General features: G+C 43.5%; 1 protein-coding gene across 1 annotated transcript in view; it reads right to left on the bottom strand.

Annotated features, from left to right (window-relative positions):
• Nucleotides 1–20,973, bottom strand: part of LOC311116189 (neural cell adhesion molecule 2-like) — a gene marked incomplete at both ends in the record, with an annotated part of 112,407 nt that extends 91,434 nt beyond the window's left edge. The window contains 4 exons of the mRNA XM_084191310.1: nucleotides 3,799–3,936; nucleotides 7,682–7,837; nucleotides 10,440–10,646; nucleotides 20,899–20,973. Of these exons, the coding sequence (XP_084047436.1) occupies nucleotides 3,799–3,936; nucleotides 7,682–7,837; nucleotides 10,440–10,646; nucleotides 20,899–20,973 (576 nt within the window). The remainder of the gene's footprint in view (nucleotides 1–3,798; nucleotides 3,937–7,681; nucleotides 7,838–10,439; nucleotides 10,647–20,898) is intronic.
• Nucleotides 20,974–25,799: the final 4,826 nt, after the last annotated feature.

Below are 25,799 nucleotides of genomic sequence, written 5' to 3' on the forward strand. Positions count from 1 at the left end.
CAAGTCACCTGAATCGTTTCGGATCGTATCGTTCTAAATAAACCAATATCGTCCTTGAATCGTATCGACAACCACGAATCGTGATACAAATCGAATCGTTGTTAAAACGAATCGTTACACCCCTAATATATATATATATATATATATATATATATATATATATATATATTTTTATTTTTATTTTTTATTTTTATTTTTTATAATATATACAGTACCAGTCAAAAGTTTGGACACACCTACTCATTCCAGGGTTTTTCTTTATTTTTACTATTTTCTACATTGTAGAATAATAGTAAAGACATCAAAACTATGAAATAACACATATGGAATCATGTAGTAACCAAAAAAAGTGTTAAATATATTTTATATTTGAGATATTTCAAAGGTGCCACCCTTTGCCTTGATGACAGCTTTGCACACTCTTGGCATTCTCTCAACCAGCGTCATGAGGTAGTCACCTGGAATGCATTTCAATTAACAGGTGTTTCTTGTTAAAAGTTAATTTGTGGAATTTATTTCCTTCTTAATGCGTTTGAGCCAATCAGTTGTGTTGTGACAAGGTAGGGGTGGTATACAGAAGATAGCCCTATTTGGTAAAACACCAAGTCCATATTATGGCAAGAACAGCTCAAACAAGCAAAGAGAAACGACAGTCCATCATTACTTTAAGACATGAAGCTCAGTCAATCCGGAAAATTTTAAGAACTTTGAAAGTTTCTTCAAATGCAGTCGCAAAAACCATCAAGCGCTATGATGTAACTGGCTCTCATGAGGACCGCCACAGGAAAGCAAGACCCAGAGTTACCTCTGCTTCAGAGGATAAGTTCATTAGAGTTAACTGCAACTCAGATTGCAGCCCAAATAAATGCTTCACAGAGTTCAAGTAACAGACACATCTCAACATCAACACCGCGTGAATCAGGCATTCATGGTCAAATTGCTGCAAAGAAACCACTACTAAAGGACACCAATAAGAAGAAGAGACTTGCTTGGACCAAGAAACACAAGCAATGGACATTAGACCGGTGGAAATCTGTCCTTTGGTCTGATCCCCCTCTATCCCTCTCCACCTTCCTGTCTTTGTGAGACGCAGAGTAGGTGAATGGATGATCTCCGCATGTGTGGTTCCCAGCATGGAGGAGGTGGTGTGATGGTGTGGGGTGCTTTGCTGATGACACTGTCAGTGATTTATTTAGAATTCAAGGCACACTTAACCAGAATGGCTACTATAGCATTCTGCAGTGATACGCCATCCCATCTGGTTTGCGCTTAGTGGGACTATCATTTGTTTTTCAACAGGACAATGACCCAACACACCTCCAGGCTGCTTAAGGGCTATTTGACCAAGAAGGAGAGTGAGGGAGTGCTGCATCAGATGACCTGGCCTCCACAATCACCCAACCTCAACCCAATTGAGATGGTTTGGGATTAATTGTACCGCAGAGTGAAGGGAAAACAGCCAACAAGTATTCAGCATATGTGGGAACTCCTTCAAGACTATTGGAAAAGCATTCCAGGTGAAGCTGGTTGAGAGAATACCAAGAGTGTGAAAAGCTGTTATCAAGACAAAGGGTGGCTACTTTGAAGAATCTAAAATCTAAAATATATTTTGATTTGTTTAACACTTTTTTGGTTACTTTCATATGTGTTATTTTATAGTTTTGATGTCTTCACTATTATTCTACAATGTAGGAAATAGTAAAAGTAAAGAAAAACCCTTGAATGAATAGGTATGGCAAAACATTTGACTGGTACTGTATATGTTTACAAATAAATATGGTGGATTGCAAATTATGCAGACAATTACAGTTATAGAAGCCACAATCTATCTGCAATATTAAAAATTATCACCCCCTAAAAAAACAACAACATAAAAATACTAATAAATCAGTTGATTACTTTTTTTCAAATCCAACGTATTTTCCACGTAGATTCCACGTAACAATAAGTTGACAAATTACGTTGAAACAACGTTGATTCAACCAGTTTGTGCCCAGTGGGTTACTTCTGAGTGTTTCCTTCTCTCAGTCGGACACACTCTATAGTGACGGCGGCGGTGGACTGTCCCATCTCCGTAGCCGGATGGCGAGTGTCATGTTGCCGGGCAGATAATAGGATTCGCCTCATTGAGCAAGCTTATTGGATATTCATCACAACTATAAGTGGTGTTCTAAATTGAATGCAATCCGTGTTTTTTTTCCGCTGAGTGCCTTTATTACATTAGGTGGGAAGAGCTAGATAGCCGAGACAATATTGTGGTCGCTCATGCATAACCGGTGCTTATAGCTCGCGGGAGATCACATTTCAAATCCCTCCCGAAACGCTCTCAGGTGGCTCGCGTTCCTGGCTTCTCTGGGGCCTTGATGAGGACAAATTAGTGAATTAAAAGGACAACCTTTCGCTTTTTGGGCTACAAAGCCCAGAGTTGGCGCTAATTGAAATCTTCAATCACAGAAATAGTGCGAGTATAGAGGAAATCAAAGGAGCGGTGGCAGCCAAACTGACCATCATTCAGTAGCTCTATAATGAGCCTGTCTAGATCGGTGAGTCTGTTCTTTCTCTCAAAATAAGCCGATCTGAAGTGAATGCTCAGTTCTTCATGTTCAACACAGTACAATTCAGTGACTCCACAGTTCTAACTCACTGCCTTTGTAGCGGTGGTGGTTCGAAACTACACTTGCGTGATGAGTAACCTTGCTTGAGACCTGAACTTGCATTGGCCCCCCAATATTTTGCCCAGGCTTCACCTCAGTGGGCTAGCAGTCTTCAAACCCCTGTCCATCACACTTCCACCACAGGATGCTGCTGAGGGGAGTACGGCTCATAATAATGTCCGAAATGGAGCTAATGGAATGGCATCAAACACAAGGAAACCATGTGTTTGGTGTATTTAATACCATTCCACTAATTCTGCTCAAGACATCACCACGAGCCTGTTCTCCCCAATTAAGGTACTACCAACCTCCTGTGACCTACACAATAAACACACTTAAATCTGAATAAATTACTTGATTCTTACACACCAAGTAGGATTATTTTTGTATCAATATCTCAAAAGAGAACCTGAATTGAATCAGATCAGAGAGTCTGAAAAAATACATTTTCCGCCACTATTGACAATCTTATCCCCACCACCGGAGACAGACGTTCCTTTATGTGAGGCCAAGTGTCTCTGGAACGATAATCGTTTCATTTTGCCCGTGGTCCTTGGGTGCGATTGTTTGGGAGCTGGCAATCCTTTACCTGTATCAGCGCTGTGACTGTGGAGTGTAGGAGGGGAGAATGATTCTGTCTCACTAGGTGACTCTATTCTCACCCTGAGAGGAGCAACAGTTCTGTATGCCACCGATCGATAAACCCCAGTGCCTGGCCTAAGAGAGCCTTTACACTGTGGCTCTGTATGGGGCTTCTCATCCTTTACACAACTGCTGTATGGCTGCTATTGTAGAAGGGACCACTGTATATGGTTGGATAGGCTTTGGATATGGATAAAACGAGAGCAGGTAGCCGTACTGAATGCCACGCTATTCTTCATTAGTCTGCTCTGAGATCAGGCCCGGCTGCTACTGTGAGAGGAAAAATATGTCTGGGTAGGTTTTGTTTTAATGGTTCTGATTTGTTGAGCTTTGTTCCTTCAGAGAACCAAGGTTACATATATAACTGAACGTTTTGGGGAGAGTAGGTATGCTATGCTAGCTAGATGGCTAACTCTTCGTTCACCACTGCATATGACTGGATAGGCATTAGCTACAGTGGAAGGTAAAGAAGGTAGCAATATGCTACGCTACAGCTACTCACCATTCACCACCACCTCGATGTCGACAAAGTCGATCTCGCCACGGGCCTCCACTCGCGCTTCACAGCGGTACACGCCCTCGTCCGCCTTGGTCACCTTGTGGATCTGCAGGTTGTTGTTGGGCAGCACCTGGAACCTGCCTTCACAGGAGAGAGGGCGGAAGAGAAAGAGAGGGGGGGGGGGGGGTAGAGAGAGCGATAGGGAGTGACAAGGGGAGCGATAGAGAGAGATAGAGGGGGACAGACAGAGAGAAGGGGGGAAGAATATAGAGAGAGGGATAGCGCATGAGAAAGAAAGAAAGAAAGAAAGAAAGAAAGAAAGAAAGAAAGAAAGAAAGAAAGAAAGAAAGAAAGAAAGAAAGAAAGAAAGAAAGAAAGAAAGAAAGAAAGAAAGAAAGAAAGAAAGAAAGAAAGGTGGAGAGAGAGTTAGAAAGAGACAGAGGAAATAAGGAAATAAAGATACAAGGAAAATGAAAGAAAGGAAAAAGAGTGAAAGGAAGTCACATGACTCCAGTCACATACTTGCTATCAAATAATATTTTCATAAACCTTTACCACTTTCACCTTTTTTAAATAAAGTTAGCTAAGCGAAGTGAGATAAATACATTAGCAATTAGGTCTGCAGTTCACAAACAGTTTCCCATCCTACTCCATTGTCACTGGCAGATAAGTGAGAACCTTATCTCTCTCTGTCGAGCGCAAAGATATTTATAACCTTGTCCCGTAATTAGCGTGGAATTTTTTTAAAACACAGCTATCTCTACCTTTAATCATTACCGAACGGCAAGGCGAGATAGTGTGTCGAAGGGAAGGGCCTTTGAATTTCAATTAAAAAACCTGACTACTTTCAAAGGTTTCAAACAAATCATTTTCCTAATCAGCCCAGGAAGTCTGTCTCTGTGATGGGTGGATGAGGGGGAAAGTGTAGCAGGAGGAAAAGTAATGATGGGGTGACAGAGTATTGGTAAACAAGTCTGAACCTACAAATTAACTTCTGTCCATCATGCAGGAGCCATGAATGTGTTTCCAATAGTCGAAGATACATTTCATTCCTTCTCCTTTCTTTCTCAGTCCAAAGATGTGTTCCAATAATCTAAGATACATTACTTTCCCTCTCCTTTCCTTCTAGCCCCAGAATGTGTTCTAGTAGTCTAAAATCACTTTCCCTTGTCCTTTCCTTCTAAGCCATAGGATGTGTTCCAATCTAAGACACTGTTTTTTCCTTTCCTTTTAGGAGCAATGATCTGAAAGGACTCATTTAATGAAGAAAAAGAAAAGTAGAGAAATATGGTGGAATAATTTCCTGTGCTGTCACTTAAAGTATCAGTGTTCAAGACAGAAAGAATACCCCCTTCATATCCCCACATACTGTATGTCAACATAAGCACACAAAAAAGAAGTGAAGAAATAATACATTAATTAAAGTGAAAATAAAATAAAATAAATCAGGTGGAATAATGTCCTGTACTGTGACTTTTCAGTGGCCATGAGAGAAGGAAGATCTTCTTTCCAACAGATCTTAACAACATGGCAGCGAGCATCGGACCACCGACTGACATTTGCATCCTCTACTCGCCATCTTCTAGGCAAGCTTGTTAACATGTTGTATAGTTCAAACATACTTTTAATGAAATCACATGCTGCGGCTTTTAATGCTAGAACTTGCTATTTATAGCATCAAATCCCTGACAGAATCTGAGGAAAACATTTTTCATAACATTTGTGTGTTTACATAGGCATACATCCCAAATGGCACCGTATTCTTATATAGTGCACTACGATTGAACAGAGCCCATACAGTGGCTTGCGAAAGTTTTTTACCCCCCTTGGCATTTTTCCTATTTTGTTTTCTTATTACCTGGAATTAAAATAGATTTTTGGGGGGTTTGTATCATTTGATTTACACAACATGCCTACCACTTTGAAGATGCAAAATATTTTTTGGGGTGAAACAAACGAGACATAAGACAAAAAAACAGAACTTGAGTGTGCATAACTATTCTCCCGCCCCAAAGTCAACAGTTTGTTTATAGAGTCACATTTTGCAGCAATTACAGCTGCAAGTCTCTTGGGGTATGTCTCTATAAGCTTGGCTCATCTAGCCACTGGGATTTTTGCCCATTCTTCAAGGCAAAACTGCTCCAGCTCCTTCAAGTTGGATGGCATCCGCTGGTGTACATAAATCTTTAAGTCATACCACAGATTCTCAATTGGATTGAGGTCTGGGCTTTGACTAGGCCATTCCAAGACATTTAAATGTTTCCCCTTAAACCACTCAAGTGTTACTTTAGCAGTATGCTTAGGGTCCTTGTCCTGCTGGAAGGTGAACCTCCGTCCCAGTCTCAAATCTCTGGAAGACTGAAACAGGTTTCCCTCAAGAATTTCCCTGTATTTAGAGCCATCCATCATTCCTTCAATTCTGACCAGTTTCCCAGTGAGAGGTGTTGGGTTTGCACCAGACATTGCATTTTCCTTGATGGCCAAAAAGTTCAAATGTAATCTCATCTGACCAGAGTACCTTCTTCCATATGTTTGGGGAGTCTCCCACATGACTTTTGGCGAACACCAAACATGTTTGCTTATTTTTTTCTCTAAGCAATGGCTTTTTTCTGGCCACTCTTCCATAAAGCCCAGCTCTGTGGAGTGTACGGCTTAGTGGTCCTATGGACATATACTCCAATCTCCACTGTGGAGCTTTGCAGCTCCTTCAGGGTAATATTTGGTCTCTTTGTTGCCTCTCTGATTAATGCCCTCTTTGCCTGGTCCGTGAGTTTTGGTGGGCGGCCCTCTCTTGGCAGGTTTGTTGTGGTGCCATATTCTTTCAATTTTTTAATACTGGATTTAATGGTGCTCCGTAGGATGTTCAAAGTTTTGGATATTTTTTTATAACCCAACCCTGATCTGTATTTCTCCACAACTTTGTCCCTGACCTGTTTGGAGAGCTCCTTGGTCTTCATGGTGCCGCTTGCTTGGTGGTGCCCCTTGCTTAGTGGTGTTGCAGACTCTGTGGCCTTTCAGAACAGGTGTATATATACTGAGATCATGTGACAGATCTTGTGACACTTAGATTGCACACAGGTGGACTTTATTTAACTAATTATGTGACTTCTGAAGGTAATTGGCTGCACCATATCTTATTTAGGGGCTTCATAGCAAAGGGGGTGAATACATATGCACGCACCACTTTTCCGTTATTTATTTTGTATAATTTTTTGAAACAAGTTATTTTTTATATTTCAGTTCACCAATTTGGTCTATTTTGTGTTTGTCCATTACATGAAATCCAAATAAAAATCAATTTAAATTACATGTTGTATTGCAACAAAATAGGAAAACCGCCAAGGGGGATGAATACTTTTGCAAGGCACTGTAGGGCTCTGGTCAAAAGTAATGCACTACGTAGAGAATATGGTGCCATTTGGGACACAACCATATTTTACAGTATAGCACATTTATTCAACTGATATGTCTTGAAATGATGTGTGAAGCAATCTGACATGTAAACTGAATTCTTTTGATGTTCCATTTTTTTATGCACTAGCAAACCCGTTAATTGGCTTCTGAAATCAATGATAATGTAATTATCAGCTGCTTCATTAAAAGTAGACTGTAAAATACCATCAAAGAGTGGGCCCATAAAAAAAACCTGCATCCAATGACATGTTCACATGAAAATATCACTTGATTTCTATATGGTCTGTACTGCTCAATATATAACTTTTCAAGAGTCAAGTTATGTTGCTAATATGGTAGCCACAGTATGCACGTTAAAAAGTTATGCTTTAATTAACCAACTGGTAATTAGGTACTTATTTTAACAAGCAAACAAGGTTTACCAGCACATCAACAGAGGCAGCATGCATCAAATGACCATAAGCAGACTTACTGTAGTGCTCCTCTGTGATCTCCATGCTCTTGAAGCCCTTTTGGTAGAACCAAGAGACCACGGGCGCCGGAGAGGCGATGACATAACACACCACCTCTGCCACCTCGCCGTGACGGAACTCCTGGGGGGACCTCACGTCGTGGAACGTCAGCTTCTCTGTCACATAGGAAGCGAGGTAACAGGAAGTGAAGTCACATTAGAGACATGTCTTTCCAAAAGAGGTTATGTTCCAATATTCACACAAGTATACCATTTAGAATGCATAGCCAATACATCGCCTCATTCTAAGTAGAATGCGAGGGTGGACTTTGGAACAGAGCCCAAGTAATGTGTATTGATTGAGGTACTGATAGATTGATTTAGTGATTAATGGAATGACCATGAAACAAGAAGAGGTGTCTGTTTGTAATGTATTAGTTTCCTATCATAAAGCTGGCTATGCTACATCCACCATGTTGATTGCCCCCCCCCCCCCTTCATGTTTTCATTTCTTGCCGTAGCACTTGACAGCTGATTACTCATTACTAAGATTTGATTATTTCAATCAGCTGTGTACTGCTAGGGCAAAAAACTAAACGTGCACCCAGGTTGGGCCCCAGGACCAAGTTTGGGACACCCTGAAGTGGAGTACAGAGTAAACTCCATTCTATAGAACAAACTGTTCTACTTATTGTCTATGGTTCTACACCACTGAAACAACTCAGATTCTATGTGCTCTAAAATAGTCCCATAAACATTCCCACAGCATATTGAATGAATCCTACCACCCCGAAAGTTCTGTTTGTAATCAAATGATTGATTTAACTTGTGTCGGTCTAAAGCTGTGGCACCTGTCTGACAAGCACTGGCAGGTGTTTGATAGATTACACCTGGGGAAAGCTGACCTGGGACCTGCGCTTCTATTCTCTTAAAAAACACTCCACCACCCTCTCAGAACCCGTCGTGCTGGCTAGTGTCGTCGACTTATCACACGGCGTGTGTGTGTGTATGGCGTATGGAGAGAAAGATAGAGTGTGCATGCATGCGTGTGTGTGTGGCACGTGGAGTGTGTAACACCATCGGGTTATCCACTGTGTGTGGCGAAATTAAAGCGCGCATAAATCACATGCATGGCCCTATTTATTTCAGTCCCTTCCAGTAGATCACTCTGCAACCTAGCACATTAGCATTTTGCAATGTGATTTATGTCAGGCGGCTCTCCAAAACGTGCTTTTTTCTCCTTGCCGCTCTTTAAAGTGCCTTGCATCCTACTGACTCTGAATGTGAGATTCAAACCTCCTCATCTGCTGGTTTAATTCCACGGCACGTTTTCATTTTCTCAATCCGTCGATTGGTCTCTCTCTCACTCTCTCCTCTCTCTCTGTGTCTCATTTCCTCACCCCCTCTCTTGTGCCCTGTCATTCCCTTTAATTCCCTTACCCCCTCGCTCTCATTCTCTCCCTCTCCTTCTCTCACTACCTCTCTCTCAAATTCACTCACCCCTCTCTCTCCATCTTTCTCTCTCTCTCGCCCTCTATTTAATTCCCTCACTCCCGCTTTCTCGTATTCTCTCGCTCTCTCTCACCCCCCCCACCCTCCTTCCCCCAGTTCTCTCCCTGGGATTCAAACATGTTGTTGTCCCTTGTTCTCCCGCTACTTGTTTTCATTTCCCATCTCCTTTGTCGTTACCCTGCTCAACAAGAAAATCAGTGAGAAAAACAAATCCTCTCGTGTTACAGTCTACCGCTCGCTTGACACAGTCAAATTGGTAACACAGTGAGCATTTCTCTTCCGTCATTTTGCCCACATAGCTGCAAGGGTAACTGTCAAAGTGGGGTGACATGCCAATTTTCTTGGAGCTCCCTCAGGTGGGACATCGACTGCCTACTCTGTAATGGGTCTCTGTTGGCCGGTGCTCAAAGATTGACTCTGGGAACTCTATACCTGTCAATTACTCAGCAGTGCGGATAATTATAGTCCTTCAACCGTGAGCTATAATAAAGCTATAATTTGAGTTTGAATATGGATAGCTTTCGTCAGGTTGTGATGTACGAACACATATGATAATTGCAAGACGTGTGCACGTGTGTGTGTGTGTGTGTTGACATCTTTGCGGAATGTCACAACTCACAAATGGTAATGTACAGCACATTTAAAGTTGACGTCCATTTTTCATAACGTGGTGTTTATCACAAGAAGATCACGTTCGGTATCGCCTGATGGGTGCTGGGTACATTATGCCTGCCCAAGCCCTTTAGGTGACTATCTCCCTGTTACTAGTTGAACGGTGGCTGACTGACGTTGTCATGGATGGGGGGGGGGGGGGGGGGTGCATGTGTGTGCATATATACATACACACACAGTACACACACCACACCGGTGATCCAAATCAAGCGTCTGCCAGATGGCTACCAGCGGCAGAACTCCTCTGTGTGTCACGTCTCATTAACAGCCACAGCAGAAGATTCCCTCTCCCATACGATTAGAGCCTGCCTCCGTCGCCTACACACATTCAGTACTATCCATCACACACACCGCCAGACCCAGCGAACATTCACTACACTCTTTAATGGGCAAGTGGGCAATGGAATATAAATTGGTGTATCTTTATGATCTAACAGAGGAGACAGCGATTTATTCAACTCATGTCTTTGTATATCTGAAGGACCTGGAATGGATACAGAGGGAATGCAGAGAGTGTGGTGTGTGAGTGTGAGTGAGTTAACCTATAGCCTATATCAATCTACCTCTGTTACAGATGCATGTAATTGACACTCACGGTACATCTCCAGCACCATGGTGGCCTCCTGCGTCTGTCCCTGGGCGTCGGTGGCCTGGCAGCGGTAGATGCCCGCATCCTCCACTACAGCGTTGTAGATGGTCAGCCTGGAGCTGTCCTCCCCGGTGTGCAGGGCCACACGCTGGGACGACACGATGCGTTCCCCCTGGGGGTTAAACCACTCCAGCTTCACCGGCTCGCCGATCACTGGTGGGAGAGAGATAACTTATAGGTAACATTAAGGAACTGTAAAAAGAACCAAGACAAGCCATAGACTCTAGAGCAGTATTTCCCAAACCTCCCCTTGAGTACCCCACCATTAGCTCCACTTATATATTCACAAGCACACTTGAAATAAATGGTAACCTAATCAGCCCTTGTTCAACATGGGAAAGATTTGCTTCTTTGAAATTTGATAAACTTGTTATCCCACTTTGGAGACAAGTAGGAGAAAATGCAGTTGAATGATTTTCACACTTTCTAGTCTTTTTTGTTTACGCCCATTCAGCATCGTTCACACCCTCTTAAGCCTCAGCCCCACCCATCTCTTTAAGAATACACATGTACTGTAAAGACTTGAGTCAGCATGGCATTGTCCTCCAGAAAGTAGTCTCTCTATTATCCCCCTCCATTATCTCAGCCAATCATTGATCCTACCTCGCTCCCTATATAGCTCAGTGCTTTCTCCTTGGCTAAACTAGGCTAATAATGTAACATTTTTATTAATGTTTACTTAATAATACGTCTGTAAATGAAGGGGTATTAAACTCAACCTCCTTACTACACACACTTGCCCGCCTGCACGCCAACCCACCCACACACACGCACATGCACATGAACGCGCACGCACACAGATTAAGTAATCAAATGTCTCGCCTTGGCCCTGATTAATATGCAATTCCTGTTTTGGCTGCATAGCTAGCCACTTTTTCAACAAGGGCCACAAGGGGTGGAGAGTGCCATATGCATACTACAGTTGTCTTCATCTGTAAATCACACTACTGGAGGGCCATAAACGCCCCAGTGTGGAGCACCGCTCCTCTGCCTATCAATCAGCAGGCCTGGGCACTAAAGTGAAAATCTCCCCAGGGGAGGGTAGTGAGGTCAGGGGCTGGACAGGAGAGTGACTGGGGCATGGTGGAGAGGTGGAGGGGCTTTGGATCCACAGAACCATAATCAAGAGGTGAAGAAAGGTGGCTTGTGGCTGTGATTGTCTGAGTGTAACAGGATCTTCACGGTGTTAATTGCCAGCAACTATCGTAAAATAACACAAATCAAAATGTTCACACTTTTAAAGTGTTAGTTTCATCAGCTACTGTACAAACATGATGTAAAATGATGAAAAAGGGGGGTTTTGTGCTATGCAACAGGTGTAGAGGTGCTACTTTAAATTATCGAACAATGCATTGGAAGGTGATGTGCGACACGCTCTCACTTATAAAAACAAAATGTATTATCAATGCATAGTTAAACACACTCACACACACACATCTTGGCTGTAATTTATTCAACTCTACTGGTAGAGGCAAGGCGAGTCAGGAGATGTGTGTATAGTGGCATACAGTGTGTGTAGCCAAAACAAGTGTCGTGTGGGGAGAAATAATGTGTATGTGTGTGTGTACCCAGAAAGGGTGTGCAGCAAGATACACTACATTACCAAAAGTATGTGGATACCTGCTCGTCTAACATCTCATTCCAAAATCACGGGCATTAATATGGAGTTGGTCCCCCTTTTGCTTTCCACTAGATGTTGGAACATTGCTGTGGGGACTAGCCACAAAAGCATTAGTGAGATCGGGCACTGATGTTGGGCGATTAGGCCGGGCTCGCAATCGGCATTCCAATTCATCCCAAAGGTGTTCGATGGGGTTGAGGTCAGGGCTCTGTGCAGGACAATCAAGTCCATCCACACCGATCTCGACAAACCATTTCTGTATGGTCCTCGCTTTGTGCACAGGGGCATTGTCATGCTGAAACAGGAAAGGGCCTTCCCCAAAATGTTGCCAAGCACAGAATCGTCTAGAATGTCATTGTATGCTGTAGCGTTAAGATTTCCCTTCACTGGAAATAAGGGGCCTAGCCCGAACCATGAAAAACAGCCCCAGACCATTATCGCTCCTCCACCAAACTTTACAGTTGACACTATGCATTCGGGCAGGTAGCGTTCTCCTGGCATCCGCCAAACCAGATTCGTCTGTCGGACTGCCAGATGGTGAAGCGTGATTCATCACTCCAGAGAATGCATTTCCACTGCTCCAGAATCCAATGGCAGCGGCTTTACACCACTTCAGCCGACGCTTGGCATTGCGCATGGTGATCTTAGGCTTGATCTCAGCCATGGGCACTCATTTCATGAAGCTCCCGACAAACAGTTATTGTGCTGATGTTGCTTCCAGAGGCAATTTGGAACTCAGTAGTGAGTGTTGCAACTGAGGACAGACTATTTTTACATGCTACGCGCTTCAGCACTCGGCGGTCCCGTTCTGTGAGCTTGTGTGGCCTAACACTTTGCGGCTGAGCCGTTTCCACTTCACAATAACAGCACTTACAGTTGACCGGGGAAGCTCTAGCAGGGCAGAATCTTGACGAACTGACTTGTTTTGTGTAAATCATTTTTCACCCTGTGGTATCTAGTGGACACCCAGTATAGCCCATTTTGCCTTTGTGGCAACTAGTGACAACCCAAGTCTGGAAATTTGAGACTGTGGATGCCGATGCGATAACAGTTACGGACAAGATTGAAGACAACTCGATTACATTTTAGAAACAAAGTCTTCAGAACAGGTAATAAAAATGTTGTACACCGGCTATAATTCTCGTTTTTAGATTGTAATAACAAATACTCACGTTGTTGTCAGCCAGAAAGGTAGCTAACATTAGCAATGTCAATGAGTCATGGGTAGACAGGATCCAGCTTTGATTCTCGAGAGCTATGGCTATAAATATGTTGTGTACTGATTGTAGAAGTGTAATTTTGACTATCATAGCTCTGCATTCATGGAAAATAACCTTGGCTTTGGCATGCATTCAGTCCACTGCCCTTCTGACTCCTAGCTATACTAGCTAGCTAATAACATTACTGGGATGGCCCCTTGATTCTTGAGAGCTATGGCTATGAAGATGTTGTGTATGGATTGGAGAAGTGTCATACTCGACTCTTCTGCATGAAACTAATTATTGGTTATACATAAATACCATGTAGTGAACATTACAATACAATCCTAACACCAGTGTTGTGTACATGTTTTTTTATGTAGGATTCCAGTTTTGAAGAGCCACAGACCAGCCAGAGACACAGGCAGGGCTGCAGAAAGAATTGGATAGGAAGAACTTGAAAGGGCTGCCCGACTGCAAGAAATCAAATCAAATCAAATTTTATTTGCCACATGCGCAGAATACAACAGGTGTAGACATTACAGTGAAATGCTTACTTACAAGCTCTTAACCAACAATGCCATTTTTAAAGATATATATTTTTTAAGTGTTAAGTAAAAAATAAATAAAAGCAAACAACTAAAGAACAGCAGTAAAATAAAATAACAGTAGGGAGGCTATATACAGGGGGGTACCGGTGCAGAGTCAATGTGCAGGGACACCGGCTAGTCGAGGTAATTGAGATAATATGTATATGTGGGTAGAGTTAACATGACTATGCATAAATAAAAGACAGAGTAGCAGCAGCGTAAAAGGTGGGGGTGGGGGGGCAGTGTAAATAGTCTGGGTACCAATGATTAGCTGTTCAGGAGTCTTATGGCTTGGGGGTAGAAGCTGTTGAGAATTATTTTGGAACTAGACTTGGCGCTCCGGTACCGCTTGCCGTGCGGTAGCAGAGAGTACAGTCTATGACTAGGGTGGCTGCAGTCTTTGACAATTTTGAGGGCCTTCCTCTGACACCGCCTGGTATAGAGGTCCTGGATGGCAGGAAGCTTGGCCCCAGTGATGTACTGGGCCGTACGCACTACCCTCTGTAGTGCCATGCGGTCGGAGGCCGAGCAGTTGCCCTACCAGGTGGTGATGCAACCAGTCAGGATGCTCTCGATGGTGCAGCTGTAGAACTTTTTGAGGATCTGAGGACCCATGCCAAATCTTTTCAGTCTCCTGAGAATCGAACCCACAACCCTGGATATAATAATAAAGATACAATATTTTGTGAGTATTTTGTCTATATAATTTCATTATCAGTGCAGAACTGTAGTGTTGACATACACTCAGTGTGTCTTGGTTTATCAAGTGACACCCATAAAAGTTAATAGCTTTCACCTGGATTCACCTGTTTAGTCTGTCATAGAAAGAGCAGGCATTCTTAAAGTTTTGTGTACTCAGTATATGATGAAAATATAACATCAATAACATGTATTATATTGTAATGAGTTCTAATAAATTGTAATATTTGGGTTTTACATCATACACATCTTTTTTACAACATCTTGTTGCCCTACGCGTTCTCCACAGCTGGACAATGGTTACGAAGGTTGTAGTCAAGTGCTGCCAGTAGGGTTCCAGCCTCATAGACTGGAGGAGCGAAAGCAAACTGCATACATGAGTATGTGGTTCTAGAAGGACTACAGCTCAGATGTAGACCTAGATTAGGGTTGGCCTACTCCAGTCCTCGGGGGCCTGATTAGTGTCACACTTTTGCCTCAGCCCCAGCTAACACACCTGACTCCAATAATCAACAAATCATGATCTCCAGTTTAGAATGCAATTAGTTTAATCAGATGTGTTTGCTAGGGATGGGGGAAAAGTGTGACACCAGTCCGACCCCTGAGGACTGGAGTTGCCCATCCCTGACCTAGATAGACAACAAATCAAGCAAGCCCCATCAATCCTAATCTGGATTACGATTTTACCATTTGACAACTATGGCAGAATTGCGTTTGATGACCATCAGTCTTAGATTTCCAGGGTACATACATTCCGTTTACGATGAAGTGAGTAAGTATTTTAATAATTGGATAAGAAGGTTATTTAGGCAGAATGAAGAACTAATGTTTCCAATCATTCAAAATAATTTTATGTTACAGTCTTACACTCAATAAATACGTGTATCTTTTGGGCTAGGTTTGTCTATATCTCAACCAGACAGCTCAAATGGGGAATAACAGTAATCTCTGTGCAGTAGGCTAATATTGGGATAGTTACAGTACCTATGTCATCAATACTCAAAGTAAATCCTGGGTAGTTAATTTTCCTAAACAGCATAGCAACATAGATGCCTAAATTCTGCTCCAATACTCAACAATGGTGGGGTGGGCATTGATGTCGATTTATTACTTTCATGACTGAAAAATATTATTTCAGGTTAAAAGCCCTGACATCAATTAATGAAGCCCAGTTCAGATCCAACAGCCGACATGAGACTAGACGTGAAAAAACGAGCCAGTTTTAGAATGTTGTGTTGTACAACAGCTGACTAAAGAAGGGGGATTCAGATCAAGAAGGTGAGACGTGCAGTTGGCACCGTTTCCAAGGTAACTCTTTCCAATGAATGATGTGATGGAAACTTTTAAAACAAAGTTGCCACTTGTTGTAGCAAGGTATTGTAGCAAACAAGTGTCATGTACACATGCACCAGAAACAGGTTACACTGACTTGTCAGATAAATATCAGCAAGTTAGGCTAGCTATGTGCAGCAAAATAGCTAGTTAGCTTTCGACTTGGCTAGCCTAGTTAGCTGCTTGGCTAAAAATAGAACGTTAGTTATTTGATTAGCTAAATGGATCCGTCTTGTCTCAAGGCCTTGGCTAAAGATTTTAGCTAGGCCTAGCTACATGTTGAATCTTGGAAACTCCAGCCGAAGACATGAGACATTCTAAAAGTAGACCTTTCAGATCCAACAACCCGTTGCGTCCTGTCTCATCATATGTATCTGAACTGGGCTTTATGATCATGTCTATTCTGTGCCAGTAGAGTAGTGTATGAAGTAGCCAGCTAGCTAGACAATATCAGTATGGCTTTCAGAGGACAGACATCAGAAATATAAGGTCAAGTAACGTTATCTATACACATAATTTTAGCTAGACAGTTATGACTAACTAGTGTAGCGACATTTTATATTCAATGAAACAAACCAATGTCGCGGTCAACTAACAAGCTACACTAGCTAGCTAGATAATGTTAGCTTGCTAGCTCATTGGATGTGTGGCTTGAAATCAACAATTTTTTACATTTTAGTCATTTAGCAGACGCTCTTATCCAGAGCGACTTACATTTATTGACTGCATACATTTTTTCAAAAAAAGAACTCCAAAATAATACAACCAAATTGCAAAACCATCATTTCACTTTTTATCTAGTACGATATATTATCTAGCTTACCTTTTCAGCAGAGAAAATGCAAATGTTTTGAATCCCTTCAACTCCCTTTGTTTATTCCACTGTGTGAATGCGAATCCGAGGTTTACTCTCATCTTGGCCGGGCTCTATCACTTACCCTTTTCACCTGTCTGCTCTCTAATGTTCTGTTTCTTTGGCTTAAATGGAGGAGTACAGATCTTAATTTGAGCCAGTTTGCTACAGCAGGAAAATAATCCTGCAGCAACAGGAAATTTGAATTATTATGTGGATTATATTTAATGGACATTTTCCTAGGTGTTGATACATTTTTCATGAGGGAAAATCAAGCCTGAAATTTCAAAGTGGAAATTACAAACTTCAGAAGCCTTTTTAAACCTCAAATACACAACAAGTTTTACATTTCCTGCATTGTAGGAAAATTCCCCTGCAACAGGGAGATCAAATTAAGATCCTACATCTGTAGCTGGGTCAGGTCGTTTGCCCCTCGCATCTGCCATGTCTGTCAGCTAACTAGCTCCGCTAGCCAAGTATGGACATGAGCTCACCTAGCTAGCTTTCATACTGCTACATGTTAGAGCTGTTGCACTGCCTCCTCACTGACGGAAAACCCTTCACTCAATATGCACAGCACATAATCTGGTGGGAAAATCCAACCCGACAGGGAAAAGGAAAACCAATGAATACACCGGCTCTCAGGCAGGCTAGAGGCACAATATTGTTACTGTTGTATCACATTGAATGACCACTAGCGACTTATTGGAGCTTTTGAACATAACGAGGATAAACAGACTAGCTACATATCTTACAGGCGTGCCACGTCACTGTTTATGATTGCAGTTAAATCCTTCTCTGCAGGGGAGGGACCAATATAATCAGGCTGAAACATTGAAGTGGCTATTGCACTCCCTTGAGTTGTGTATTATTGTGTGGATGTGCCCCTTGGTGCGTGGGTACTAAAATTAGACACCTACTCGTCTCACACACACACACACACACACACACACACACACACACACACACACACACACACACACACACACACACACACACACACACACACACGTCTTGGCTGTAATTGATTCAGCTTTACTGGGAGAGGCCAAGCGAGTCGGGAGATGTGTGTGTAGTTGGATATAGTATGTGTTCTACAGTGGAGGCTGCTGAGTGGAGGACGGCTCATAATATTGGCCAGAACAGCGCAAATGGAATAGCATCAAACCATGTGTTTGATGTATTTGATACCATTCCAGTGATTCCGCTTCAGCCATTACCACAAGCCTGTCCTCCCCAATTAAGGTGCCACCAACCTCCTGTGGTGTAGGAAAAGTGTGTGTGTGTGTGTGACGAGAAAGAGTGTATGTGTAATAAGAGATAGAGTGAGTAGTGGGAGAGTGTGTGTGTTTTAGAGGTGGCAGACCTGAGGTGGTGTTGAGGCTCAGTAATGAATATGTTTAGCGGAGGGAGAGACAGGGGAAACTCTGGAAAATCCATTTGCTATCAGTGACATGTTCTCTCTCTCTCGCTCTCTCTAATAAGGCATGGATAAATGAGTTGAAGGCTGAAATAGAGGCCAGCTTAGGATCCTAGTAATACTTTATTATATTACAATATTACATCATTTGTGAAAGCATGAAGGTATATATGCATTCCAAATGCACACAGCTGGTTAATTACCATTGGTCATTAGATATAATTAATTTTTTTGATTATTTGTGTTTTTGTGAAGATTTGTGTGTCCCTGTGTGTGTACATGCGTGCCTGTGTGTTTATATGCACCCATATTTTTGTTTAATTAAATATCTATAAGTCAGTAACCATACAGCATTTCCCATACATATTTACTGTATAACTCATCATTTTTCTATCCTCACATATACCATATATGTCTATGATATGATTAGACCATTAGATAACTGTTCCTGCCCTTTCACGGTCTGTGACACAGTGGAGTCTTCTGAGGTTTTTCCCAGAATGCCTCAGTGTCTGGATGTCAGCGGGGCACACCAGACACACATTCAGGGAATACTTCACACTCACCACACGAGATTGGTGGCACCTTAATTAGGGAGGACGGGCTCGTGGTAATGGCTGGAGCAGAATTAATGGAAGAGTATCAAATACATCAAACACATGGTTTCTATGCGTTTGATGCCATTTCATTCGCTCCGTTCCAGCCATTATTATGAGCCATCCTCCCCTCCACTGACACACACGCACGCAGGTACATGCATACACTCTCAGAGAATACTTCAGGACACTCTGGGAGTCATCCAAAGAGTCAACAAACATGAGATAATTACTGCTTCTTCAGTGGTTCTCTCTCTCTCTCTGCTTAACTAACTCCTTCTTGTTCTCACTCTGTGTGTGTGTGTGTGAGTGCACGCGTGTGTTTATGTATGTGTGTGTGCTTGTGTGCTTGTACACTGTATCCGTGCAGCTGTGTGTATGTATGAACTGCCTTGGCTGTGAAAGGAGAACTGAGAGGTCACTGCACCCCCTGGCAAGAAATAGATCCTCAGTCAGAGGCCAGTGGAGGAGGGATATGCTATAGAGCTTCCATTCTCCAGCATCCTCTGTACTGTCTGCAGAAGGATCTGTTGAGCTAACATGAGGTGCAGGGATTGTTTGAAGGCTGGGACACTGGTAAAACACTACACAAGGTTGTTCTATTTGTATGTCTCTGGGAGAGGTATTCAACTAATGTTAAACATATTTTGACATGTCAGCCAACCAGCATGTGGTTAAAGTGGAACTCGAGCCAGAGTGGAGCACTGAGAGGCACCACTTAGCAATGGCATCTGATTAAACACTGACATAACTCTATTAATACTAATTTTAATAGTGAAAAATGGTAAGCAAATAAACCATGCAGTTTGCTGGATGTGTTTAACTATACTTGTGGGGACCAGAGTTCCTGACAAGAATAGTAAACGGAAATGTTTTGACCAACTAGGGACATTTTGTTATTCCCCACAAGGTCAAATGCTATTTCTAGGGGGTTTAGGGTTAAGGTTATAATTAGTGTTAGAATTAGGTTAGGGATAGGTCTAGGGATAATATGATTTCGAATGGGACTGAATTGTGTGTCCCGACAAGGTTAGTTATAGAAGACTGTGAGTGTGTGTGTGTGTGTGCCTCCCTTTTCTCTTCACCCTTTCTCCCCATTCTCCAACCCACCCCTCTCCCTCCTCATCCCTCTTCTCTCCTCCTACCCATTTCTCCCCCACTTTCACCCAATCCTTCTCCCTTTGCTTTTCTCCCCACCACCTTTCTCACCCCATCCTTCTCCCTACCCCACTCCTTTCTGTTCCTATGCTCTTCTCTTCTTACCCGTCTCCCCACCCTTCTCACCCCATCTTTCTCCCTGCCCCTCTCCTCTCCCTTCCTCTGCTCTCCTCACCCCTATCTCCCTCCGCCCACCGCCCTCTCTCCCCATCACTCTCCTCTCTGTCCCTAAGCTCTCCTCACCATCTCCACCCCACCCCTCACTACCCACACCACCCTCTCCACCCTCAGCCATTTCTTCTCCCTGCCCCTTTCCTCCCTGTCCCTCTGCTGTTAGCTCCATGCTGCTCTGTGCTGGCAGGAGAAGACAGGGACACAGCAGGGGTGGAACTGTGGACCAAAGCGCTGCCCGCCCACGCTGCCCCCCTACAGAGCTGCAGGCACTTGGCTTGGGCCCCCTGGTACATAGACCCCCCCAACCAGGGGTGGATAGGGCAGGATCTGCAACAGGGTGGGATGGGCAAGGGGTTGGGTGGAGGCTGGAGGATTGGGGAGAGGGTTGAAACCGTTGGTTGGAAGGGATGGTTATGTAATATAATAACAATAAATAATATGCCATTTAGCAGACACTTTTATCCAAAGCGACTTACAGTCATATGTGCATACATTTTTACGTATGGGTGGTCCCGGGGATCGAACCCACAACACTGGTGTTCCAAACGCCATGCTCTACCAACTGAGCTACACGGGGGATGGGGGTCAACCATGTTTCTCAAACAACGGTTCCATCCACCCCCACCACCTCCATCCAACCCATCACCCATCCCACCCCGCACCCACACATATTTTGCTGAGAAGGATGTCAGGATGACATATCCACATTTACATTCGATATAACACACAGACAAGCCTGTTCTGTTTACCATAGCCATCTTACCTGTGCATTTGAAGAACTTGGACTCTCCCACACTTAGCTCCACCTTGTTCAAGGATATGGACACCTGCAGAACAGCTGTGAGGAGAGAGAGAAAGAGAAAAAAGATTAGTATATACACACAAAAACTCACTAAGAGTCTTTACATACCATTCTATGAAGCTCAAATACTTCAAATTATACATCGCAAGAGGCCTACTTCAATGGCAGTCTTCAACGGTGCAAAGCAATGAGCCTTTCCCCTTTGCTCGGAGACTGCTACTACTACACAATAGGGTATCATGCTGAGGTTCATAGGATGAAGGACTAGGTAACGAGCTGAGTCGCGACAGACACTTCACTTTACCATATAAAAGCTTGAAATCACCCACACAATTCAAATGTAGATGTTCGGCTGCACCTCATTACAAAGTTGTACTTAAGTGCCTTGCTCGCTGCTTACCCCTTCCTGAGCCAAGGCTGCATCCCAAATGGAACCCTATTCTCTATATAGAGCACTTCTTTTGACCATAGGCCTGTGACCTGGTCCTATGGGCCCTGGTCAAAAATAGTGCACTAAATAGGGAATATGGTGTCATTTGGGACACAAGGCAGCCAGAGAAGAATAGCGTGAATCTAGTTAGGGGCGACACCAAAGGCAGTGGAGGAGAAAGCACCTTTGATCTTCTCTCTCTCTCTCCGTCTGGCTATCCTTTGATTATCCCTTCTTTCAGTCTCTTATTTTATGTCGCTACAGTTTGTGGTTATGTTCTGTAGATGCACACACACACACACACGCATGCACGCACGCACACACACACACACACACACACACACACACACACACACACACACACACACACACACACACACACACACACTAAGTCATTTGCTGTGACAGAGAGCTGCCTATAGATGGCAGTAGGTGGACACTACTGTAATGTCACCACATTGTTGCATGCCTGGTAATACACATCTACAGTGGGGAGAACAAGTATTTGATACACTGCCGATTTTGCAGGTTTTCCTACTTACAAAGTATGTAGAGGTCTGCCATTTTTATCATATGTACACTTCAACTGTGAGAGATGGAACCTAAAACAAAAATTCAGAAAATCACATTCTATGATTTTTAAGTAATGAATTTGCATTTTATTGCATGACATAAGTATTTGATCACCTACCAACCAGTAAGAATTCCGGCTCTCACAGACCTGTTAGTTTTTTTTATTTAAATTCTGTATTAACTGCACCTGTTTGAACTCGTTACCTGTATAAAAGACACCTGTCCACACACTCAATCAAACAGACTCCAACCTCTCCACAATGGCCAAGACCAGAGAGCTGTGTAAGGACATCAGGGATAAAATTGTAGACCTGCACAAGGCTGGGATGGGCTACAGGACAATAGGCAAGCAGCTTGGTGAGAAGGCAACAACTGTTGGCACAATTATTAGAAAATGGAAGAAGTTCAAGATGACGGTCAATCACCCTCGGTCTGGGGCTCCATGCAAGATCTCACCTCGTGGGGCATCAATGATCATGAGGAAGGTGAGGGATCAGCCCAGAACTACACGGCAGGACCTGGTCAATGACCTGAAGAGAGCTGGGACCTCAGTATCAAAGAAAACCATTAGTAACAGACTACGCCGTCATGGATTAAAATATTGCAGCGCACCCAAGGTCCCCCTGCTCAAGCCAGCGCATGTCCAGGCCCATCTGAAGTTTGCCAATGACCATCTGGATGATCCAGAGGAGGAATGGGAGAAGGTCATGTGGTCTGATGAGACAAAAATTGAGCTTTTTGGTCTAAACTCCACTCGCCGTGTTTGGAGGAAGAAGAAGGGTGAGTACAACCCCAAGTACACCATCCCAACCGTGAAGCATGGAGGTGGAAACATCATTCTTTGGGGATGCTTTTCTGCAAAGGGGACAGGACGACTGCACCATATTTAGGGGAGGATGGATGGGGCCATGTATCGCGAGATCTTGGCCAACAACCTTCTTCCCTCAGTAAGAGCATTGAATATGGGTCGTGGCTGGGTCTTCCAGCATGACAACGACCCGAAACACACAGCCAGGGCAACTAAGGAGTGGCTCCGTAAGAAGCATCTCAAGGTCCTGGAGTGGCCTAGCCAGTCTCGAGACCTGAACCCAATAGAAAATCTTTGGAGGGAGCTGAATGTCCGTATTGCCCAGCGACAGCCCCGAAACCTGAAGGATCTGGAGAAGGTCTGTATGGAGGAGTGGGCCAAAATCCCTGCTGCTGGGTGTGCAAACCTGGTCAAGACCTACAGGAAACGCATGATCTCTGTAATTGCAAACAAAGGTTTCTGTACCAAATATTAAGTTCTGCTTTTTTGATGTATCAAATACTTACAATAAAATGCAAATTACTTACTTAAAAATCATACAATGAGAATTTCTGGATTTTTGTTTTAGATTCCGTCTCTCACAGTTGAAGTGTACCTATGATACAAATTACAGACCTCTACATGCTTTGTAAGTAGGAACACCTGCAAAATCGGCAGTGTATCAAATACTTGTTCTCCCCACTGTATATCACAACGGTTGTGATTTATTTATACTGAACAAAAATATAAACGCAACATGCAACAATTTCAAAGATTTTACTGAGTTACAGTTCATATGAGGAAATCAGTCAATTTAAATAAATAAATTAGGCCCTAATCTATAGATTTCAAATGACTGGGCAGGGGCACAGCCAGGGGTGGGCCTGGGAGGGCATAGGCCCACCCACTTGGCAGCCCAGCCTACCCACTGGGGAGCCAGGCCCAGCCAATCAGAATACATTTCTCCCCACAAAAGGGCTTCATTATAGACATAAATACTTATGCACTCACTTTGTAAGTCACTCTGGATAAGAGTGTACATTTTAAAGTGGCCTTTTATTGTCCCCAGCACAAGGTGCACCTGTGTAATGACCATGCTGTTTAATCAGCTTCTTGATATGCCACACCTGTCAGGTGGATGGATTATATTGGCAAAGGAGAAATGTTCACTAATATGGATGTAAACAAATGTGTGCCCAAAATTTGAGAGAAATAAGCTTTTTGTGCATATGGACCATTTCTGGGATTTTTTATTTCAGCTCGTGAAACATCGGACCAACACTTTACATGTTGCTTTTATATTTTTGTTCAATGTATATCCTCCAACTCTCCATTCTCCCTGTTCTCACTCACACATACACATGCGCACACACACAAACACACAAACCCCCCCGGCCCCACCCCCCGCAAACGCACACACTGCCCCATCACCAGGGTAGCACTATACTACAGTTGCCAGTTCTGTCCTCTCAGCTCAGCTCTGCCCCCACTTCCTCCTCTTCCCTGTGACATGGAGCTCCAGCTGTGCCTGGTGCCCCTGCTCTCCGAGGTAACAAGTAGACCGTCTGCCATACCTTACAGTCGCTCCGTCTGGCTGATTAACGAGCAGAGGACACATATACACGTACGCAGATACGCAGACACACACACACAGACTCTGGCCCGATGCACACACACACACTCCACCCCTCCCTCCATCACCACTGCATCATTAACTACCAGCCAATTCCTGCTTACAATTAAAAACTCAAACAGGAAGTACCAGTGACGCTCTCAATACGGAAGTGGCCCGATGAAGAGGATGCTAAGCTACAGGACTGTTTACCACGAGTCACCGGCTTCATTAACCCTTTGACGCGTACGATCACATATTTATGATCATTGTTGAGTGGTCCCTGTAGAGTACCATTGCAAATATGTGATTGGAAGAGTAGCAACAGAATGTATGATTTAACAAACACGTCTAAACATCTAAACAATGTTTTGTATTGATGGAAAATAAAGATCTTCACAACTTTATTCCTCAATTTCACCTTTTATTGTAAAAGATAAATGCAAACTTCATCATCTAAGCATCACATGGAACACATCCACAGCCAAACTAATTATATAAACAAGTCTAAATAACATGTTGCGCTGACAAGAAAAAACATAAGTTAGCGATGTAACAACACTGGGGCCCCACAAGGGTGTGTGCTTAGCCCCCTCCTGTACTCCCTGTTCACCCATGACTGCGTAGCCATGCACGCCTCCAACTCAATCATCAAGTTTGCAGACAACACAACAGCAGTAGGCTTGATAACCAACAACGATGAGACAGCCTACAGGGAGGAGGTGAGGGCTCTCGGAGTGTGGTGTCAGGAAAATAACCTCTCACTCAACGTCAACAAAACAAAGGAGATGATCGTGGACTTCGGGAAACAGTAGAGGGAGTACCCCTCTATCCACATCGACAGGACAGCAGTGGAGGAGGTGGAAAGTTTTAAGTTCCTCGGCGTACATATCACTGACAAATTGAAATGGTCCACCCACACAGACAGTGTAGTGAAGAAGGCACCACAGCATCTCTTCAACCTCAGGAGGCTGAAGAAATTTGGCCTGTCACCTAAAACCCTCACAAACCTTTACAGATGCACAATTGAGAGCATCCTGTCGGGCTGTATCACCGCCTGGTACGGCAACTGCACCGCCCACAACCGCAGGGCTCTCCAGAGGGTGCAGACCGCATCACCGGGGGCAAAATACCTGCCCTCCAGGACACCTACAGCACCCAATGTCACAGGAAGGCCAACAAGATAATCAAGGACAACTACCACCCGAGCCACTGCCTGTTCACCCCGCTATTATTCAGAAGGTGAGGTCAGTACAGGTTCATCAAAGCTGGGACCGAGAGACTGAAAAACAGCTTCTATCTCAAGGCCATCAGACTGTTAAACAGCCATCACTAGCACAGAGGCGCTGCTGCCTACATACAGACTTGAAAATCACTGGCCACTTTAATAAATGGAACACTAGTCACTTTAATAATGCCACTTGTTTACATATCTTGCATTACCCATCTCATATGTATAT

Source organism: Coregonus lavaretus (assembly GCF_964263955.1).
Source record: "Coregonus lavaretus genome assembly, contig: HAP1_SCAFFOLD_75, whole genome shotgun sequence".
Taxonomy (NCBI): Eukaryota; Metazoa; Chordata; class Actinopteri; order Salmoniformes; family Salmonidae; genus Coregonus; species Coregonus lavaretus.